The sequence below is a fragment of the Bos indicus x Bos taurus genome, chromosome 1 (genome assembly GCF_003369695.1).
Source record: "Bos indicus x Bos taurus breed Angus x Brahman F1 hybrid chromosome 1, Bos_hybrid_MaternalHap_v2.0, whole genome shotgun sequence".
In the NCBI taxonomy this organism is placed as follows: domain Eukaryota; kingdom Metazoa; phylum Chordata; class Mammalia; order Artiodactyla; family Bovidae; genus Bos; species Bos indicus x Bos taurus.
Window position 1 is genome coordinate 65,918,276 of NC_040076.1, and position 19,649 is coordinate 65,937,924.

Sequence of the window (19,649 nt, forward strand, 5' to 3'; positions counted from 1 at the left end):
CTTATCTTTCTCTAAGATTAAAAAAAAAAAAGTTGGATATATAAAGCAAAGTGGGAAAATGATTCAGTCTGCAAATAAAGCTTTACTAAATAGTCATGTAAAATTATTTAAATTAATCCCTTTTACATTTAACTCTTTTTTTTTTTTTGACAAAGTAGGGTTGTGTTTAGATAAGTACAAAAATAAGCCGACTCCTCTTTATCCTTAATTCTACCAGATTTTACTAAACTATCAGTGTGAAAAGGCACTTAAGTGATCCCAATACTTTCATTCAATTAAACTATGACAAATTCCAGAAACATGTGTGTGTGTGTGCGTGTGTGTGTGTGTATAAAATATATAAAATAGCTCTCCATCTCTTAGTCCTTTCGTGATCCATGGTGAGTTCTGTGCAAAGGAAATCTGTAATTTTTTTAAAACAGCAATGGAAGATTTAAAGTAATTTAAATAATGTTTCTCTAAGACCAAAAACAATCTGTGGGGCATATGAGATCATCCCAGAATACCAAGTTAAAATGAATAAAAATTTTTACCATTTTCTGTAAAAATGAAAATCAATTTAAAGAAAGTTTCAAAAACTCTCAGAAGAAGACCGGAAAGAAAAAACTAAACACTCACTAGTCGGTCGCGGTCATTCTGGAGTGACGACATAGCTTTTTTTAAACTCTGTACTTCAGCAGGGCTGGTTGCAGGTGGGGCTGGGGACCTCTGCCTCCCGTCCTCTGACTTGCGTAATTTCTCCAGTTCACTCAATAGGCGATCTCTCTCATTCTGCAGGCTGGCCATAGCCTTGGAAAAGGACTGCACTTGGTTGTAAGAATCTTCCAGTTGTGAGGACAAGTGAAGCAGTTGCTCATCTTTGGACAGAAGCTGCTGGTTAAGATTCTCAAGGTGGGGCAAGCTGTTATCCTCAGTGGAAATCACTGGAAATGCAGCTTTAGAAACAAGAACATCTCTCTCCCTGCTTATGAGGCCCTGTTCTCTCAGCTGTGCCAACTCCTTCAGACTGGCCTCATATTTCCTTTTCAGTTCCTCAAGTTCCTCATGTGCCTGATCTCTACTGTTTTGTAGGGAACTCATTGACCTTCCAAAAGACTGGATTTGTGCTGTGAGATCTTTATTTTCTTTGGTGACCATGAGTAACTTCTGTTCCATCTCCACCAGATCTCTTGCTAGCTCCGCCACCCTCTCTTCTGCTGTCTCAGTTTCATTGCGCATTATCCCTGCATCGTGATGAAGATGCTTTAATTCTTTCTTCAGTTTGTCTTCAATTTCACCTACCTTCTTGGCAGCTTCCTTCTGAACATTAACCAATTCCTCTTCCAGTTCCATAACTCTCTTCTGAGAGGAAGAAAAGACAGTACTTAACTTCTGTACCTCTTCTTCTTTGGCTTTTAATTGGGCCTGAAATATTCCTAGAGTACCTTCTTCTTGCAAGGCTGTCAACTGTTTCTTTAATTGCGATAGAGAGACTTTCAAGCTCTCAGTCTCTTTAGCTAAATCTTGTTTCTCCTCCTGGAGGGCAAGAGAGGACCTCTGCAGCTCCTCCCTTGCTTCTTCAGACTCCTTGAGCTTTGCTTCTAATTTAGCATATTCACCTTTCACCTCCTTGACCTGCTGAAGCTGAGCTTCAAGGAGCTGCTTTTGCTGACAGTCTTTCTTTGATAACACTTGGTTCAGGTCTTCTCTATACTGGATCAGCTCTGCATTGAGCTTGGCATTCTCAGAATTAAGGTCATCCATATGACTTCTCAAGCATCGGATTTCTTCCTTCAGCTTATTATTCTCAGTGGCAGCATCTTGAATGAGTTGGTCTTTTTCCAAGATCACGGAGAGATGTCGTTCTTCCAGCTGTTGGTAGTCACTGACTATGCGGTCTCGGTCATCCTGGAGGGAAGACATGGATTTAACGAAGGAATTCAACTGCGCCTTCTGCTGCATATTCTCCTTTTTTATGTTTTTCAGTGCTTCCATAAGCTGATTGGTTCTGTCAACAACTTTTTTGTTCTCCTCTTCTAAGACAGTGTTCTCCTCTTCCTCCTGGGACAGCAGATTTTCCAGTTCTTTAATTTCTTTATCATGCTGCCGATGCAGTTCAGCCACGGCCACTTGGACTGCCTGTTCCTTGGCAGAAAGCAGGCTTATAATCTTCTGCTCCTTCATGTTTATTTCTTCATGCAGCCTACTGGTCAGTTGCCTGGAGGCCTGAAGATCAGTCTCCAGCTGCTCATAACTGAACTTACAATTCTGGATATCAGCCTCTTTCTGCTTTATGATCCCTTCCAAATTTTCTTTATTTTCCTTAAATTTTTCTAGAGAGTTATTTAAATCAGTTGACTGGTCTCTGAGAATCTTCAGTTCTGATTCCAACTTAGCTAAATCATCCTGAGAACTACGGTATAGATTTTGAGTCTCTTCGAGCTGGGACAAAAGTTCTTTGTTTTCTCCTTGCAGAGTATCACAGACCTTCTGCTGAATCTGGACCTCTGTCTGAGCTTTGGACTCCCACATCTGTTTGTCATGCTCAAGCCTAGAAAAAAAGAAGGTCATTAATTACAGATTTCAATGGAAAAGTACTTGATGTCTAAGAAACACAACAGGTACTCAGATCTATAAATGAATAAACATTCATAATTGAAGGTGTTTTTAATAAAGAGGTATCAGTTCTATGAATGTTCTGTATTAAAGGTATATTGCATCTAAGAATTTATATAAAAATAAACTCCAAAGTCTGTTGTTAATTTAGTGACATGAGTTTGGATACTCTGAAGAGTGCCCCCAATTTGTACTTGGTTCTAGATAAGCTGTTGTCTGGCCCCTGAATGAAATAACCTTGGTATGAGAGGCAAATGAGGAAACCTGTCTCTGAGCAGAGGGATTCTACTAAAAATGAAAGAGTATAGTGTGGGGACGCTGTTAGTTCCTGAACTAAAGTGATATAAAACTGGAGTTTGAGGAAAATAACTCCAGCAGGCATATGCAATATAAACTGATGTGGAATATGGGGAAGAGAAAAGAGGAGATAATTTCAAAGGCTAAGACAGTAATTTGAGAGTATAGAAATTTACACTATGGTAAAAATTCAGAGATGGGCAAGGACAGTAGAAATGAAAATGAAAAGAAAGGAAAAAGTCTAAGAGATCTCTCAACAGAAAAATGGGTAGAGAAGTAAATTAATTTTTCATGCCAAGACAAGTTGTAGCAGAAAGTCATTTGCAAAAAACAGAGAGACAGTGAGATGGAAGTGAGAGGGAATACATCTTCTGGGGGGAAATTTACACCAAAATTAGTCCCATAATATTAAAGGGAATGGAAATAGTTTATGACTTCCTTTGCCTTCAATTTCCTTTGGAAGAGCTAAAAGAGTTATTATTCATTTACCTGGAAATGTTGATCTTCAGTTCCTCCATATGGATGGACATCTGCCTAAGCTGATCCTTTAGAACGCTGCAGTTCTCCTCTTTAAGTCTAATTTCTTCTTCTTTGGTCTGAATAGCATCACTGAACTTCCTCTCCCACTTTTTGGCTTCATCTATCACCCTGTCCCGATCATCCTGGAGGGAAGACATGCTCTTAGTGAAAGCTGCCAGCTGGGCCACAGTACTATCCAGGTTTTCCTGAAGTTGCTTAACTTCCTTGTCTTTCTTGTTCAAGGTGACCTGAACCTCTCCAAATGTCTCTTCCAAGTGGACTTTTTCTCTACGCAAAGCGTCCAGTTTCTCTTGCATATTCTTCTTCTCTTTCAGGTGTTTCTCCTCTACTTGCTCCAGTCTTCGCTCAAGATCTTCATCCTTTTGTTTCATTTGGCTTTTAATGGATTCTTTATTTGACTGAAGCTCCTTTTTCAACTTGAGATTGTCTGCTAGGACCCTTGCTGCTTCACTTTGAGTATCATCTAGCAGTACTTTGAAGCTAGCTAATTCCAATTCTGCCTTCTTGCGGTGTTCATTGGCTTGAGCCAGATTTTCTTTGGTTATTTCCAAATCTTTTTGGGACTCAGTCTGAACAAATTCTAGAGCCTTAACAGTTCTCTCCAGAGCGCTGATTTTCTCTTGGTACCTAATACAATCTGTCTGCAGCTGCTTTACTTCTTGCTGTTTTTCTTTTAGCAGCTCCTGCAGTTCCTTCGCATGGCTTTTATTGCCAGGTCCTTTCTGAGCGCCTTGTATTTTCTCCATATATTCCTTTCGTATTTCTGATTCCACCTTAGTTTTCTCCTTGACTAACTGTTGCTTTTCTTCTTCCAATTCACTCACACACTTTTTAAGGTTCTGCATTTCGGATTCTAGTAGCTCGTTTTTGATCTGGGCATCTGTAACATCCTGATAATAATTCCCAATGCTTCCATTAAGTTCTGCTAACTGATTCATAAGCCTCTCTTCCAAATCATCTTTCTCTTCTTCTGCTGTCTCCTTTAACTTGGTAACTCTGGCAAGTTCTTCTTGGGTTTGCTGATTTAATAGGTTTATTTTGGTTACTTCTTCCTGAAGCATTTTTAGTTCACCATCCTTTGCCGCTATTTGACTCAATAAAGCATCTCTCTCGTTTTCTAAATTCTGGCTAAAGTCCTTGTCTTTCTGCCTGCCTTCCTCTAATTCAGTGATTCTTTCTTTGAGCTGATCAATCTGCTGAAGGTAGTTATTAATTTCATCATGTAAGCTGACATTCTCACATATGTCAGGCTTGGCACTGTTCTCGGATAGAGTGGATTCTAAATTTTCAGGCCTTGTGTTCATCCCTGGGGAGTCTTGCTCATCAGCCTCACCTGGAGCAGACGGGGTCGCCTCTTCAGTGACAGCCATCTGGTTGTCATGCTTCTCAGTGGGCTCCAGGCTCGCTTGTTTGGACACATTATCTTCTATCTGATGCTTTAAATGTTGAACCTCTTCACTTAAAGAGTCCTTCTCTGCCTTTAAGGCCTTAAACTCCTCAGAAAGGGTTTTATATTCTGTTTTGACCCTTTCCAGCTCCTCCTTCATGTTGGAATTGGAAGAAAGAAGTGCCTCCATACTGTCTTTAGATGTATCTCCTGCAGGATGTACCTCTGCCCTAAGCCGCTCATTCTCTTCTTCCAACTCTAGGATTTTCTGCTGTTTAGATTTAGCAAACTTTCTCATCTTTTCTTTCATCTCCTCCATTTCCTGTTCAGCTTCCTGCAACTGCTTTTCTGTTTCTTTCTTGTTTGCTTCTGTGCTTCGTAACTTGCCATAAAGTTCCTGCTTCTCCTGCCTCACAGTTTCTACGACATGCTGAATTCTTTCTGCCTCATTACTAACATTCTCATAGGACTGCAGAAGAATTTCATATTCCTTTTGCAACTCTTGGTGTTTCTCTTGCCACTCAGTGCTTTCTGCAATCTTGGAACATTTCAAAGATTCAATTTCCTTCATTAAGTTTTCCTTGTCTTCAGTAAGACCCTCCAGTGCTAATTTCAGACTTTCACAAGAACCACTGAGACTTTGATTTTCCATTAAAGATCTGTCCACTTCTGCAATGAGTTTATCTCTTTCTTCCTGAAGAAGAGCTAACTTTCCTAAGAATACATCTTTTTCTCTATTTTGAGCAGAAACTTGGTTTTCCACATCTGCCAGAGACTTAGTGAGATGCTCAATGGTGTCTCTGGCCAAAGACAACTCCTCCTGGAGACCTTTGTTTTCCTTTAGTGCTTCCTTTCGGGAAATGAGGGCAGCTTGCAGCTTCCTCTGTATTTGCTGTTTTGCTTTACTTTCTTCTCCAGTCTCTTCTGGTTTCTGCTTCAGTTCGCAAAGCTCCACCTGGAACTGCTTTATCTTCTCATCATGTTCTTTGGCTTGCATTTCCAGCTGTGTACGCAGTGCCTTTACTAAATCCTCTTGTTCTGTTATCTCCGTTTGTACTTTAGTAAGGGCTGTTTCCTTTTCACTAAGCAGTCCAGAAAGGTATCTAACTTCTTCTTCCTTTTTGCTTATGAGTTTTTGCAGTTCATCTAGTTCAGGCTTCAAGTCTCTTAACTGCTCTAATCCAGCAATCTCTAGTTGACTGCTTTCCAGTTTTTGCCTCAGGGTTTCTGCGTGGGCTTCAGCTTCACAGGACTCTGCCTTCAGACTTTGGATTTCTAAATCCTGTTTATTTATCTGCTCTTGTAACTGAAATACTTCTTCTGATTTTTTAGTCAGCTCATTTATTGTAGAGTTAACCTTTAACTCTAACTCTTCTTTCTCAGCCTCTATTTCTTTCAGCTGGGTCTTAATCTGGGCAATAGCAGCATTGCCCTGCAGAGCATCTGTATCTCCAAGATGAGAAGGCCAGTCTGGGTGCAAGTCAGACTCTGAAACAGATTGAACAGGCTGCTGTTTGGTGGCTTTGAATAAAGGTTCTTCTAAACCTTGAGTGGGAGCGCCTGGTTCCTGCTGGCCACTGCCTGGGAGTTTTCTGTCCATAGATTCCTGTACTTGAATCTGCAGTTGTTTTAGTTGGTCCCCAATGTTCTCATTTTCCTTGCTTTGCTCATCAAACTGTTCTTGCAAGCGATTATAGTCATCCTTCTGTTGCTTTAGCTCCTCCCTAAGATGTCTTTCTTTCTCCTGTGCCTTTTTTAGGATCACCTTGCGAGAGGTTAATACTTCCTGTAGCTTCTTTTGAAGTTGCTCCTTTTCTTTTTCAAGGTCGACTATTTTTTCTTCCAGTTCTGGTTTCCAGTGTTCTCCACTGCCGGCACCAAGTGGACTGATGGCCACTGCTTCTTTTACAGGTGCTGCTGAGTCTCCATCACCTGCATCCTTGTTACCTGTGGTTAACTTTTGGATAATTGCTTGGTTTTCAACAACTTCTGCTTGGAGCAGATCTATCTGGTTTGTCTTCTCCTGCAAATTCTGATTCATCTGTTTGACCACAGCCTGTAACTGTTCTTCTATTGCTGCCTTTTCTTCCAAATCCTTCCTAATGTGCTCTAGTTCCATTTCCTTCTCAGATATTATCTGTTTTAAAGACATTTCTATTTCTTGGCACTTAGAAGTCACACGTTTTTCTAAGTCTTCTTTGCTTTCTTTATCTTCCTCCACTTCCCTCCTCTCCCTCTCATGGAGCAGGATCTCTTGGCTGGGTTCATCTTTCACTTTGGCCAATTCCTCTTCTAATCTACTGACTTTCTGTAGAAGTTCCTTTCTATTAATAAGAGCAGCCTGGAGCTTTCTCTTTCTCTGCTCACTTTCTTTCTTTACAAGGTCTAATTCACGTTGAAGTTCTTCTTTACTTATTAGTCCTGCTGGGCTCAACTCATCATAATTCTGTTTAATGCTGGAAACAATTTCTTTATCTTCTTCCATCTGCTCTTTTTTGGTCTCTTCAGCTCTGGATAATAAATTCAGCTGTTCTTTAAGAGTCTTTATTTCAACCCCAAGAGAAAATTTCTCTTCATTAAGCTGAACCATTTTCTCCGTCATACTAAAGCTGAGTTCTGTCACTTGCTGATCCTTCTCCTCAATGGTCTGTTGGAGTATTTCCACATCTTTCTTTTTTTCTAGTAAGAGTTGATCCATTTTTGCTATTTCAAGTTCCTTCTGTGAAAGAGCCTGTGAAAGTTCTTCCACCTTATTTGAGACCTCCCTCTCACGTTCTGCCCCCTCAAGCACTTCACTCTCCTTCTTCTGCAGCTGGCTCTGCAGGCTTTTGATCAAAGTACTTTGCTCAGAAAACTGAACCTGCACACCATCTAGTTCATTCTGTAAAACTTCAATCTTCACATCTTTAGATTTGGCTTCTATGGTGAGGCTGTGGATCTGTTCAGTGAGCAAGTCGTGATGAGCAGTCTGACTTTCATAGTCAAGTCTTCTTTGCCTTTCTGCTTCTGCAAGGCTCACTTCTAGTTGCTGTACCTGAGCCCTCAGTTCCGTTACCACACAAAGTTCCTTCACCTGAGCAAGAAGCTGGTCTCTTTCTTCAGACAAAGCAGTAAAGGCATTGTTGGTATTTTCAGCATTTTTCTTAAACTCTTCTATCAGCTGGGTTAGCATGCTTATTTCCTTCGCTTTCTCATCTAAATTTTTCTCATAGATTTCTTCTGCTTTATGAAGGTTTACCTCAAGCTCCAAAACTTGACCTTTTAGTCTTTCTAATTCATCCTGGTGACACTGACAAATACCTGGGGCAGCAGAAGAGGGTTTATCATCATTGTCCTGCTCGGCTAATTTTAATTCCACTCCGGTGTAAGTTAAAGATATTTCCTCAGATGGTCTATGCTGGTGTTCGGGGCTCATCTGCTCTCCTTTCTCAGTTGTTGTGCGACTGCTCTCTTTATCTGGTGTCAGTGGAAAATGCTGCCCTGTATCTTCAAGCAACACTGTCATTTTAACTGGAGGTATTCCTTCACTCTCTATCTGTTTCATTTCTTTCTGATCAAGGAACTCAGGGTCACCTTCTGCCCTTTTGCCTTGAAGCTGCAGCTTAAGAAATGCAATCTCCTCTTGAGCTTCTTTCATTTCCAGCAATAAAACAGATAGTTCTTTATGCTTCTGAGTAAATGTGTTCTCCAGGGCATCTTGTCCACTTTCCTCAGCAGAAAAACTGCTCTTGTTGAGCCTGGTAATATCAACCATGCTCACCTGTTGTTTTTTTTTTTAAAAAAAAAAAAAAGAAAGCACCTCAATCAAATGTTTTATAGGAAAGAGCCTAACTAAAAACTGGTATTTTGTGCATTTTACAAAACCGAAAACTTTCCATCCAAACTTTCCTACCACAAAACTGCTAAATACTTTTAAAGTCAGTTTTTATTTCCCAACTTGGACCTCTGAGGGCATCCTGTCAATCCCGCACTGAAGTCAAGTCATATTCATAAGACCTAAGGAAACCTGGGACTCATTTTCTAAATATTCCTCACTTGGGAAACTTTTTCTTCAGATTAAAACCGCTTATTTCTCCTAAGAACTACTTACAAATAAAAAGCAAAGCAAGAAATAAATTTTTGTTTCATCTCATGCCAAGAAATAAGTTATAGGATTCCTTTTCCTAAACTATTTATTGGAATAGGAAGTATTAGATAAGATAGCTATTAACAGACAAACAGATTATCAGACAAGTTGATTAAGATAAAGTACCAGGATAAAATAATCAAAGAAGAGTTCTGCTGGAGCTTGGGAAGAAATTACAGACCCATGTGACAAAATGTTAACCAAGTTACTATTACAAAGCTTACTGTATTAGACTGCTCAATCCATATAAATTATTTCCATAATTGTCTTCCTGGGACAAAACCAGTGAATTTCATGGTAAATTTAGTATTTTATTAAATGAGTTTGGGAACCATATACATAATAAAATATCCATCTTTGTCAACAGCAACTTTTCTCCCCACCCCCCAAAAAATTCCAACTTGATACGAAGGAAAAACAAACAAGCAAACTAGGGGATTGTCAAACAATGTGGTGGCCAAGCGCACAAGCTCTGCAGGCCAGCTGCCAGAGTTCACATCTCTGCCATTCACTAGCAGAAGCTGGCACACAGTAAGCCCTCAATGAATATTACCTATTATCTTGGTATCATTTTCAGCCATTGAGTAAAAGAAAAGAAATCATTACTTCAGAACTATATATTATTTTACAGAAAGTTATTATCTCATCATTTTTCATTAGCACTTTTAACCGTTTAAAATTCTTCACTCTCTGTATTACTTATACTCACATTTCTAGAAACCAAAACTGGACACACTTTTAGCAGAGGAAAATTTCCTTTATAATTTCCTCATGTCACATTACTATTTATCCATTCCTACGTACATGAAAAATCTAATATAGTCAAGGCATCACTTTTGCCAGAAGATGGAAATACAACTAACTCCTTTTCCTGGTCTCTCTCATATCCTAAGTATTCTTATTTCCTCTTTACTAACTATCTGTCATGCCATTTCACTCACTCTCTTCCTTCCCTAGTCTCATTCTCTGCTGCTCCCTATCCTATCTATAGAGTTCAATTAACTTTGGCTTGATTTTTTTTTAAAGTCAATGTTATACATCAGAGAGCAGAAACTGGATAACTTTGCTCTTTCTAGTCACTCGCACTTTTCCTTCTGGTATTAGTCTTCCCCTTTAGACTGTGCTTACATTTTCTATGGACCCTTTCTATTCACTCTCTCTTATCCCAAGGAATTATCTTAGTCACCCTTGCTTTTACAATTTCTGTGGAGCTCTTTTCCCCTTACTTTTCCACTGTTTCCTGTTTGTTCTCCCTTCTGGATATTTTGTTTTTCTTAATAGATTCCCATATTTCTTATCTGCTCTTGCATTTGTTTTCACTAGACATTAATTGCTAAGCATCTTAAAACATTAAGCATCTCCTTGGCTAAACAAGATTCATTTTTCACTACTAAACTCTCATAATTTGTCAGTAACCATATAATGTTAAAATTATTTTCAAAATTTAGTCCACTTTTCACAATTTTGTGAACAGAACATCATATGAAAACATAATTGAATGTAAATGTGGAGGTTAACTTTATGCCTCAAATTTGGTTAGCCCACAATACTGAGATAATTGGTCAAACATTACTCCAAATGTTTCTGTTGAGGTATTTTTAGATAAAGTGAAGATCTAAACCAGCAGACTCTGAGTAAAGCTGGCTGCTCTCCATAACGTGGATGGGCTTCACTAATTGGTTAAAGGCCATAACCAAAAACAGATGGCCCTCCTCCAAAAAGAAGAAATTCTGCCTGCAGACTACCTTCAGATTCAAACTGCAACTTCTCTGGGTCTCCAGTGTGCTAGCCTACCCTGCAATTTTGAATTTGTCAGCCTCCACAATTACATGAGCCAATTCCTTAAAATAAAGCCTGTTTATATATATTTCACTTCCTATTAATTCTGTTTCTCTAGAGAACTCTAATACAATAAGCAAGCAGACACTATTGTAAAGAAGTTACATTATTCCTCAAGGCCATTTATGAGTCTATCACTCACTTCTTCTTTTTCATTTTTTTTCTGGCCATGCCACATGGCTTGTGTGATCTTAGTTCCCTAATCAGGGATCAAACCCAGGCCCTTGGCAGTGAAAGCATGGAGTCCTAACCACTGGACCACCAGGAAATTCCCCATCACTGACTTCCTAAATGGAAGGACAATTAAACACAATACAGCCAACAATTATCTTAACTTAGCAGAATATTGAGCAATCACACATTTCTTATAATGATTTTCAGGTTATAAAAAGCACCATTCTTTAAGGATACCTTTTGAATATAATCCTAAGTGAAACTGTGCCAAATGAGAAGGGGGTGGTGGGGCGAGACTGGAGATTTTCACCTAATTTCTTTACTGAGAAACTTTCTGAGGTGGGCAAAGAAGTTGAGATAAATGATAACCCAGCATGCAAAATAGAGTATCAAATACCAAATAAATGCTACTGTACCTGCATTGGTTCAACACAAATAAAATGTCCAAATATTTATAAACAAATGAGAGTAAATGAGAAATAATAACCATTACAACTCTCTTAAATCTCACTTTCTAGGTAATGTAATTCTCTGTCGACATTAGAAAACTGTACAAAAGCTTAGGCCTGAAACCACCTCCCTGATCGAGCTCATATTCTCATTATTTTAAGAATGCATCACTTACCTCATGGACTTCTCTATCTACCTCTCCAGTTCTCTTCTGAGACTCCAGGAGAGTAATCTGAGAGGATAGTTTTTCTGAAAGTCACAAAATAAATAGCCTTAGAAGGTAAATGTAGAAGTGTTGGGGAAAAAAAAACAAAACAGAGGTATGATTGTGTGTGAGGCTATTTGAGATGCATGAAATAGCCAAGAGGAAAGAACAGACTAGTTTGGGGGAGATAAAACCCTTATTTTATTAAAATAAAGAAGTGGCAAAAGAAGATGAAAAGATGAGATATAAGATAGAAGGGTAGTGGGTGTTAATGATTAACCTGAGTGAAGTATAATACATAGTGGAAGGCTTTAAAGGGGGCAAAAAAAAAAAAAGCCAGAGCACATGATGAAAAGCAGCTATTTCTACAGCATAATTTGGGAATTCTAGGGAAATAAATGTAACTTATCTATAACTTTTCTGTGTTCATATTATACATCATGCATTAATATAGCACTTAAAATGTCTTCTACATTCTTTCACATATGTTCATAAGGACATCAAATTTTAGCATAGAAAGGAGCTATCCAATCTCTTCAATGACCATATGAGGAAACAAAGAAAGGACATGTCCTACAGCTAGTTCATACAGCTAGGATCAGAATTCAGTCTTCTGAGTTTGCACCCATGTCTTATTACAATGTGGATATCTAAAAAGGGTAGTAGTACCTTGGAGGATAAAAATATTGAGTGTTAGTAAGCCCCCAAGAAGTTTATACTCTTTCTGAGAAGCTAAGACAAGTATACGAAACAAACAAAAAAGCTTATTACAAACAAAAAAGCTTATTTTTTACATTACATCCAAGTGTTTTAATATGACCCACATGATTTGACCCCACTTATTCTACAAACTCTATACTGCTCCCCTTTTGCTCACTCTACTTCCAAGAACACTGGGCTTGCTTCTATCTGAAAACATATCAAGTTTATTCATACCTCAGGGTGTTTACACTGCTCTTCCCTGCTTGGAATGAGATGTGTTCAGTCTCTTTTGTGTGGCTGTCCCCTTTTCATCATTCAGGTAACCAGTGATCAGAGAGGCCTACCCTGACCACTTGGACACTACTTTCTCCTTCCCCCAGACACATGTGCAGTAGCCTGTTCTATTTTCATCCTAGTATTTACCACTCTCTGAAATTTTCTTATGTATATACATGTTTATGGCCTGTCTTGTCTTCTAATATGTTCGGAGCAGTATCCTCAGCAACTAGAGTAGTCCCCAGTACATAGGAAAGGCACCACAGATATTCGCTGAATGAATAAATGAACATTCATGAAACAAATGAATTTAAGACTGTATATAATATGTTCAGACATTTCACAAGTATTTGAGGAAGGAGCACAGTGGTAGAAATGGAAGCACAAAAGGTGAGATTACTATTAATAGAACATGACTCATAAAACAAGGGTAACCAGACATGAAAACTAATACAGAAAACCTTAGGGCCAGCGACCCCTGCAGTAAAGAGCAAAGAGAACAGAACTCATGTAACCTCTAAACCATAATGAGCCACATGAAAGTGACAGAGACTGCTTGCAAAACTGCAAAATAAACATCATGGATAAGGCCTCAGAGAAGTGGGTTAAGTGGGTTGAATAATGAGTTGAATTTGTGGTATTCTTTATCAGCAATGGTAGGACTAGTCTAATAAAGGTATATGATCCCTATATACCTTAGTTTATAGCTAAGTGGAACTGTACAATGGTTAAGTTGGAAATTTTGGTATAGACTTTAGGAAATTGTACGAACTTTACTTGGTATTCATTCTCACTCTTAAAGCACAGTAGTCAGTTACTCCAGGATAAATTAGATAAGTGAAGCATTATTAACTACAAGTTACTAAAGCTATAAGGTCCTTGTGAAGCAGGTGACAAAAGGAAGGAAGTATATCTTCATTCTTACTAACTGTTCACACATAGTTCAATAGAATAAAGCGCTAAATTTAGTTCAATCCAACAAAACTTTATTCAGCAGTCACTCATTTGCTAGGTACTATTCTAGTTTCTGGTAAAGGGTAAAGCAAAAGATGAAAAAAAAAAAATGACCCCTGCCCTTGAAAATGAATTTTAGAAGCACAAAAATGCATTAATCCAACTTTGGGAGATTAGGACCAACTTCTCAAAAAGTTAATGCCCTCATTGAGGCCTGAAAGATGAGTTCAAGAAATAGCCAGGCTAGAGAAAAAGGATAAGGTTCTAAGCAGTCTGTAGCATGAGCAAAAAACAAAATGGTTTCTACCTCTAAATCTTTACTTATACTGATCTCTGTTACCTCATCCCACAAATTTGTTACTGGAAAAGTTCTTTCTCTATTTTACCTATTTAAAAAGTCATTGTCTTATTAAGGTCCTATTCGAGCCATACATCTGAGACGATTCCTTGGCCACTCCAAAATGAATATAATACAGATCTCCTGCAGCATTTAAAGCCCATACTGCAAAATGTTATACTTATGTAAACACTGGCATTGTGTTCAAATTGTTTAATGTGTATTCATCCTAACTTCAATAACTATCAGCTGTGCTAAGATCTTTAATATCATTGAATCTACATGTTATACATATACAGTGATAAAAGTTGTTGGTTAAAAGGTCAGAGAATTATGGTTTTCATTTATACGTACCATTCTCAGCTTTCAGCTCCTCCAGCTCTACAGAATTAAGGAGCAAGGCTCCCTTTTCATTCTCTAGTTCTACCACTCTCTTCTGCAAAAAGGCATTACTCTCTTCAGTGACTGCCTAAATTGTAGAAAGACAACAAATTAATGATTCTCCAGTGCAAAACTCTCATACTAATGTCCAGACAGCCTCTGGCATTTTTGTGTTCTAAAAGTTCTCCAGCCTTGAAAATACTTTAAAAATAGCATCTACTTATCTGCCTAGGTAATCTTTAAAGCAATGCTTTTCATCTGAAGATAGAAAGATGAAATCTTTCACACAAATTTCTAGTTCACTGGCTTCTGAATTTAAGACCAAAGCCTGGATTTTCCAAGTCTATTACACACGAAAGAAAATTTTCAGAATTCAAAAAATTAAAAGCACATTATGAGTTCTGGAAAAACTTCAAGTAATCTAGTATGTGTATAAATGGAGTCTTCAAAGGAAGAGAGAGGTCAGAAAAAATATTGGACTAATTAATGGCAGAAAAATTTCCAGATTGAAGCAAACTATAAACACAGATTTAAAAGGCAAATTCCAAGCACAAGAAACGTGAAGAAAACTATGTGAAGGCACATTATAACCAAAGTGTTCAAAACCAGTGATAAAATCCTAAAAGCAATCTGGAAATAAAAAAAAGAGACAAAAATGACAGTAGATTTCTTACCAAGAAACAAAATGCAAGAAAAAAGAGTGCAGTAATAGCCTTAAAGTATCAAAAGAAAAAAACCTATCAATATAAAATTCTACAGTTAGCTTTTAGATTAAAAACAACAGAGTGATAAAGATTTCTTCAAATACACAAGAGCTATAAGAAGCCCTTACCAGCAGACTTGTGTGCTCAAGAGGGCACACACACACAGTAAAGGAAGTCCTTTGGGCAGAAGGAAAATGACACAAGATGGAAATAAGAAACTACACCAGAGTTTGGCAAAGTTTAGAGCCTTCTACCTGTTTCTGCAAATAAAGTTATGGCCTAAAGGCCTACAATATTTATCATTTGACTCCTTACAGAGACTGCCAATTCTGGATCTACCCTAAAGAAAAGCACCAGAAATGGTAACTGTAATGGTAATTAAAATTTATTTTCTTATCATTTGAATCTCCTGAAAGATAACTGACTAAACAAAAATAAAAATTTTGTTTATAACATGTTATATTTTTTTGTTTTTTTGTTTATAACATATGCATAAGTAAAATAGTAACTAAGTCCCCAAAATGAAGAAATACAAGTATACAATTGTAAGGTTTTTATTCTATACATGAAGCAGCACAATATTATATGCAGGTTAACTGTGATTAAAATGCAACTATAATCCCTAATGGGCTTCCCAGGTTATAAAGAACCTGCCTGCCAATGCAGGTAGACATAAGAGATGTGGGTTCAATCCTTGGGTTGGGAAGATCCCCTGGAGGAGGTCATAGCAATCCACTCTAGTACTCTTGCCTAGAGAATCCCATAGACAGAGGAGCCTGGAGGGCTACAGACTGTAGAGTCACAAAGAGTTGGACATGACTGAAGCGACTAAGCAATAGCAGCATAATCCCTAATGCAGTCACTATTATAACAAAATAAAGAATTATAGCTAATAAGCTGAAAAGTGAGAAAAACAGAATCGTAAAAAATATTCAATCAATTTTTTTAAAGGAAGGAAAAGTAAAAAAGTAAAAGGCAAAAAGTTGGAAAAATGGAAAACAAATAGCAAGGTGAGAGACTTAAAATGGTATCAATGGCAACATTAAAGAAAATGGTCTGAACACTCCAAGTAAAGGGCAGAGGTTGACAGATTGGATAAGAAGTAGATTCAAACTCTACGCTTCATATAAGCTTTAAATATAAAGACAAAAATAAGTTAAAGAGTGAAAAAAGATACACCATGCTAATATTCCTCAAAAAAGTAGAATAACTATATTAATATCAGACAAAAGTACATTTCACAGCAAAGAATGTTACCAAGGATAAAGAAGATCATTTCATAATATCGATGGGTCACTTGATAATCAAGAAGACATAAACATCCTAAATGTTTATGCCCCCAATAACACAGCTTGAAAATATATGATGCAAACATTGATAGAACTGTAAATAAATCCACAACTATGAGATTTCAATACTCCTTTCAATAATTGGGAAAACAAACAGGCAGAAAGGCAACAAAAATACAGTACTAACTTCACATGATCGACATTTATAAAACATTCAAACCAACAACAGCAGACTATTTTCAAGTACATATGCAACATTAACCAAAATAAACAATATTCTGGGCCATAAAACAAGTCTCGATCAATTCTAAGAGTCAAGTCATATAAAGTATGTGCTCTGACCACAATAGAATTAAAATAAAAATCAATAACAGAAAGACCTCTAGATGTATCACCCCCAAATATTTAGAAACTAAGTAACCCAGGGGGCAAAGAAGAAATTAAAAGGGAAATTAGTATCTTTGACTGAGTGAAGATGAAAATACAACCAAATTTGTGGGATGCTACTACAGTAGATTTTAGGGGGGAATTTTTAATGCAAAATGCCTATATTAGAAATAAGAAAGGTCTCAAAGTAATGGCCTTGGCTTTCACCTTAAGAAGCTAAGAAATGCGGAAATCAAGTCTAAAGTAAACAGAAGAAAGGAAATAATGAAGATCAAAGCAGAAATCAATAAAACAGAAAATAGAGAACAAGACAGAATCAATGAAGTTAAAGCTGGTTTTGAGATTACTAAAAATTAATAAACCTCTGGACAGTCTTACCTGTGTAAGAAAGAAAACACAAATTACTAATATCAGAAATGGAAGAGGTAATGTCACTACAGATTCTATATATGCTAAAAGAATAATTAGAGACTACTATGAATAACTTTTTGCCTATAAATTTGACACTTAATATGGACAAATCTCCTCAAAGATATTAAAATACCAAAGCTCACTCCAGAACAAAGAGATAACCTAAACAGCCAAATAGTTATGAAACAAACAGAATCTATACAGACAAATGCTTCCACAAAGAAAACTTCAAGACTAGACAGCTTCATTGATGAATTTTCACAAAACATTTAAGGAAAAAATAACACCAAGTCTATACAAAATCATTCCAAAGAAGTGAAAAGGAAAGAATACTTCCCAATTTATTCTAAAAGGCCAGGTTTACACATAGTGCAAACCCAGGAAAAGATATTACAGAAAATTACAGACAGACAAATATTCATCATAAACACAGATGTAAAACTTTAAAGCAAAATTTTAGCAACTGAATCCAAGAAAGTATAAGGATAATACATAACTACCAGGTGAGATTTATCCCCAGAACTCTCAAACACTGCTGATAGGGATAGAAAATGGTAATAACCACTTTGGAAAACTGTCTGGCAATGTCTGTCTTAAAATCTCTCATATGATACAGACACTTCACTTCTAGGTATTTACTGAGAGTAAAGAAAGCACGGGTCCAAACAAAGATTTATAAAAGAATATCCATAGAAGCTTTATTTGAAACAGTCCAAAACTTTCAATAATCCAAATCTGCCCATCAACAAGTAAACAGATAACCAAACTGTGATATATACAATATTCTCAACAATACAAAGGAATGAACTCTTGGTGCATACAATAGGATAAATACCAGAATAAGTATGCTGAGTGAGGAGTCAAGGAAAAAAAAGCACATAAAATTTATTAAAAATTCTAAAAAATACAAACTAAAATGACAGAAAGAAGATCAGTGGTTACTTGATTGGTGGGAGATGTAAGAGAAAAATTAAAAGGGATCATGAGAAACTTTGGGGGTGATGAATATGTTCATTTTCTTAATAGTGTGATGGCTTCATACATCAACACTTATTAAGTTTTAGACTTTAAAAGTATGCAGATTATCATATGTCAATTATACCTATAATACAGCTGTTTAAAAGGAAAGTAAGTCAATATATAAGTAAAAATAAAATTCAAAAAACTTTATCAAATAGAAGAAGACAGGAATAGAAAACAGAAGGAAAAAAAAGCCCAAGATGGCATAAATGAAAGACAAATCATTCATATCAGTAATTATACTGAATCAACTCAACACTCCAATGACAAAGCAAAGCTTATGGGAAGAAGCAAAAAAGCAAAACTTAACAATATATTATATGCTGAGGATGAGAGGGTTGGAAGGTAACCTGATAACTGAGATGAGATGCTAGACTTCTGGTGTTAAAGATGGAAGAACAACCAGAAACCATGGGATGTAAGAAATACAGCCCTAGTCACTGGAAAAAGTAAGTACATTAATTCTTCCCTAAAGCCTCCTTTGCAGCCCAACCGATATTGTGATTTCTGGCCAGTGAAACTGATTTTGGATTTCCGATCTCTCGAACTTAAGGAATCTCATAACCTTCTGTATACAAGAAGAAATAACCATTTCTTCTGAAGAAATACAATCATTTCAATCAAGAAATAGAAATCAAAATACCAGCCAAGCCACAAGAGAAGGGCATGTGACTTTGTCAGCCAACTCAAGTCATCCTACTCCTGGCTCCAGAATTGAGTTGAAAAAGCCTCCAGGTAGTTTTCCCCATAGAAGGCTCCAGACTTTGCAGAGAAAATAGCCATCTCCATCATTCATTCCCTCTCCAAATCTCTGAAACACAGAATTGAAAAGAACTCCAGAATTTTATGCCTCCTTCTTTGTTCTTTCTCTGGAATCCTTGGCCATTCCAGATCTTCCAAGGACTTCCATTACTATGTTGAATTACTATGTTGAAGAGTAGTGGTAAGAGTAGGCACCTTTGTCTTGTTTCTGATCTAAGAGGAAAATCTTTCAGCCTTTCACCATTGAACCTGATTGTTAGCTCTGGACTTGTCATATATGGCCTTTATTACATTGAGATACATTTGTCTATGTTTAATTTGTTAAGAACTTATTCAGAACAGATATTAAATTTTGTCAAATGTTAAAAAAATTAGTCTAGTTTTAACAACTAGACAAAAATCAGTCAAAACAAAGATAACCTAAATAATACTATGATTTAAATGATGTTTATACAATATTATATTGTATAGCTTCCCTGGTAGCTCTGATGGTAAAGAATCTGCCTGCAATGCAGGAGACTCAGCATCAACCTTTGGGTTGAGAAGATCCCCAGAAGGGAATGACAACCCACTCCAGTGTTCTTGCCTGGAAAATCCCATGAACAGAGGAGCCTGGCAGGCTGCAGTCTATGGGATCGCAGAGTCAGACATGACTGAAGTGACTTGGAACACATACAAACACACACAAGCTATATTCACCAAGACAGACCATAAGCAGTGTCAGAAAACAAGTCTCTATAAATTTCAAAGAACTGAAATAATATAGAACATGTTATCTGATCATAATGAAATTAAATTAGAAAGCAATAATAA

At 37.1% G+C, this 19,649-nt stretch overlaps 1 protein-coding gene across 7 annotated transcripts in view; it reads right to left on the minus strand.

Moving 5' to 3' along the window:
• Window positions 1-19,649, minus strand: part of GOLGB1 (golgin B1) — a 76,301-nt gene that overhangs the window by 25,926 nt on the left and 30,726 nt on the right. For all 7 annotated transcript variants that reach the window (XM_027532056.1, XM_027531995.1, XM_027531946.1 and 4 more), the window contains 4 exons: window positions 14,237-14,351; window positions 11,584-11,657; window positions 3,382-8,579; window positions 619-2,530 (listed from right to left, as the gene is read on the minus strand). In XM_027532056.1, the coding sequence (XP_027387857.1) occupies window positions 619-2,530; window positions 3,382-8,579; window positions 11,584-11,657; window positions 14,237-14,351 (7,299 nt within the window). The remainder of the gene's footprint in view (window positions 1-618; window positions 2,531-3,381; window positions 8,580-11,583; window positions 11,658-14,236; window positions 14,352-19,649) is intronic.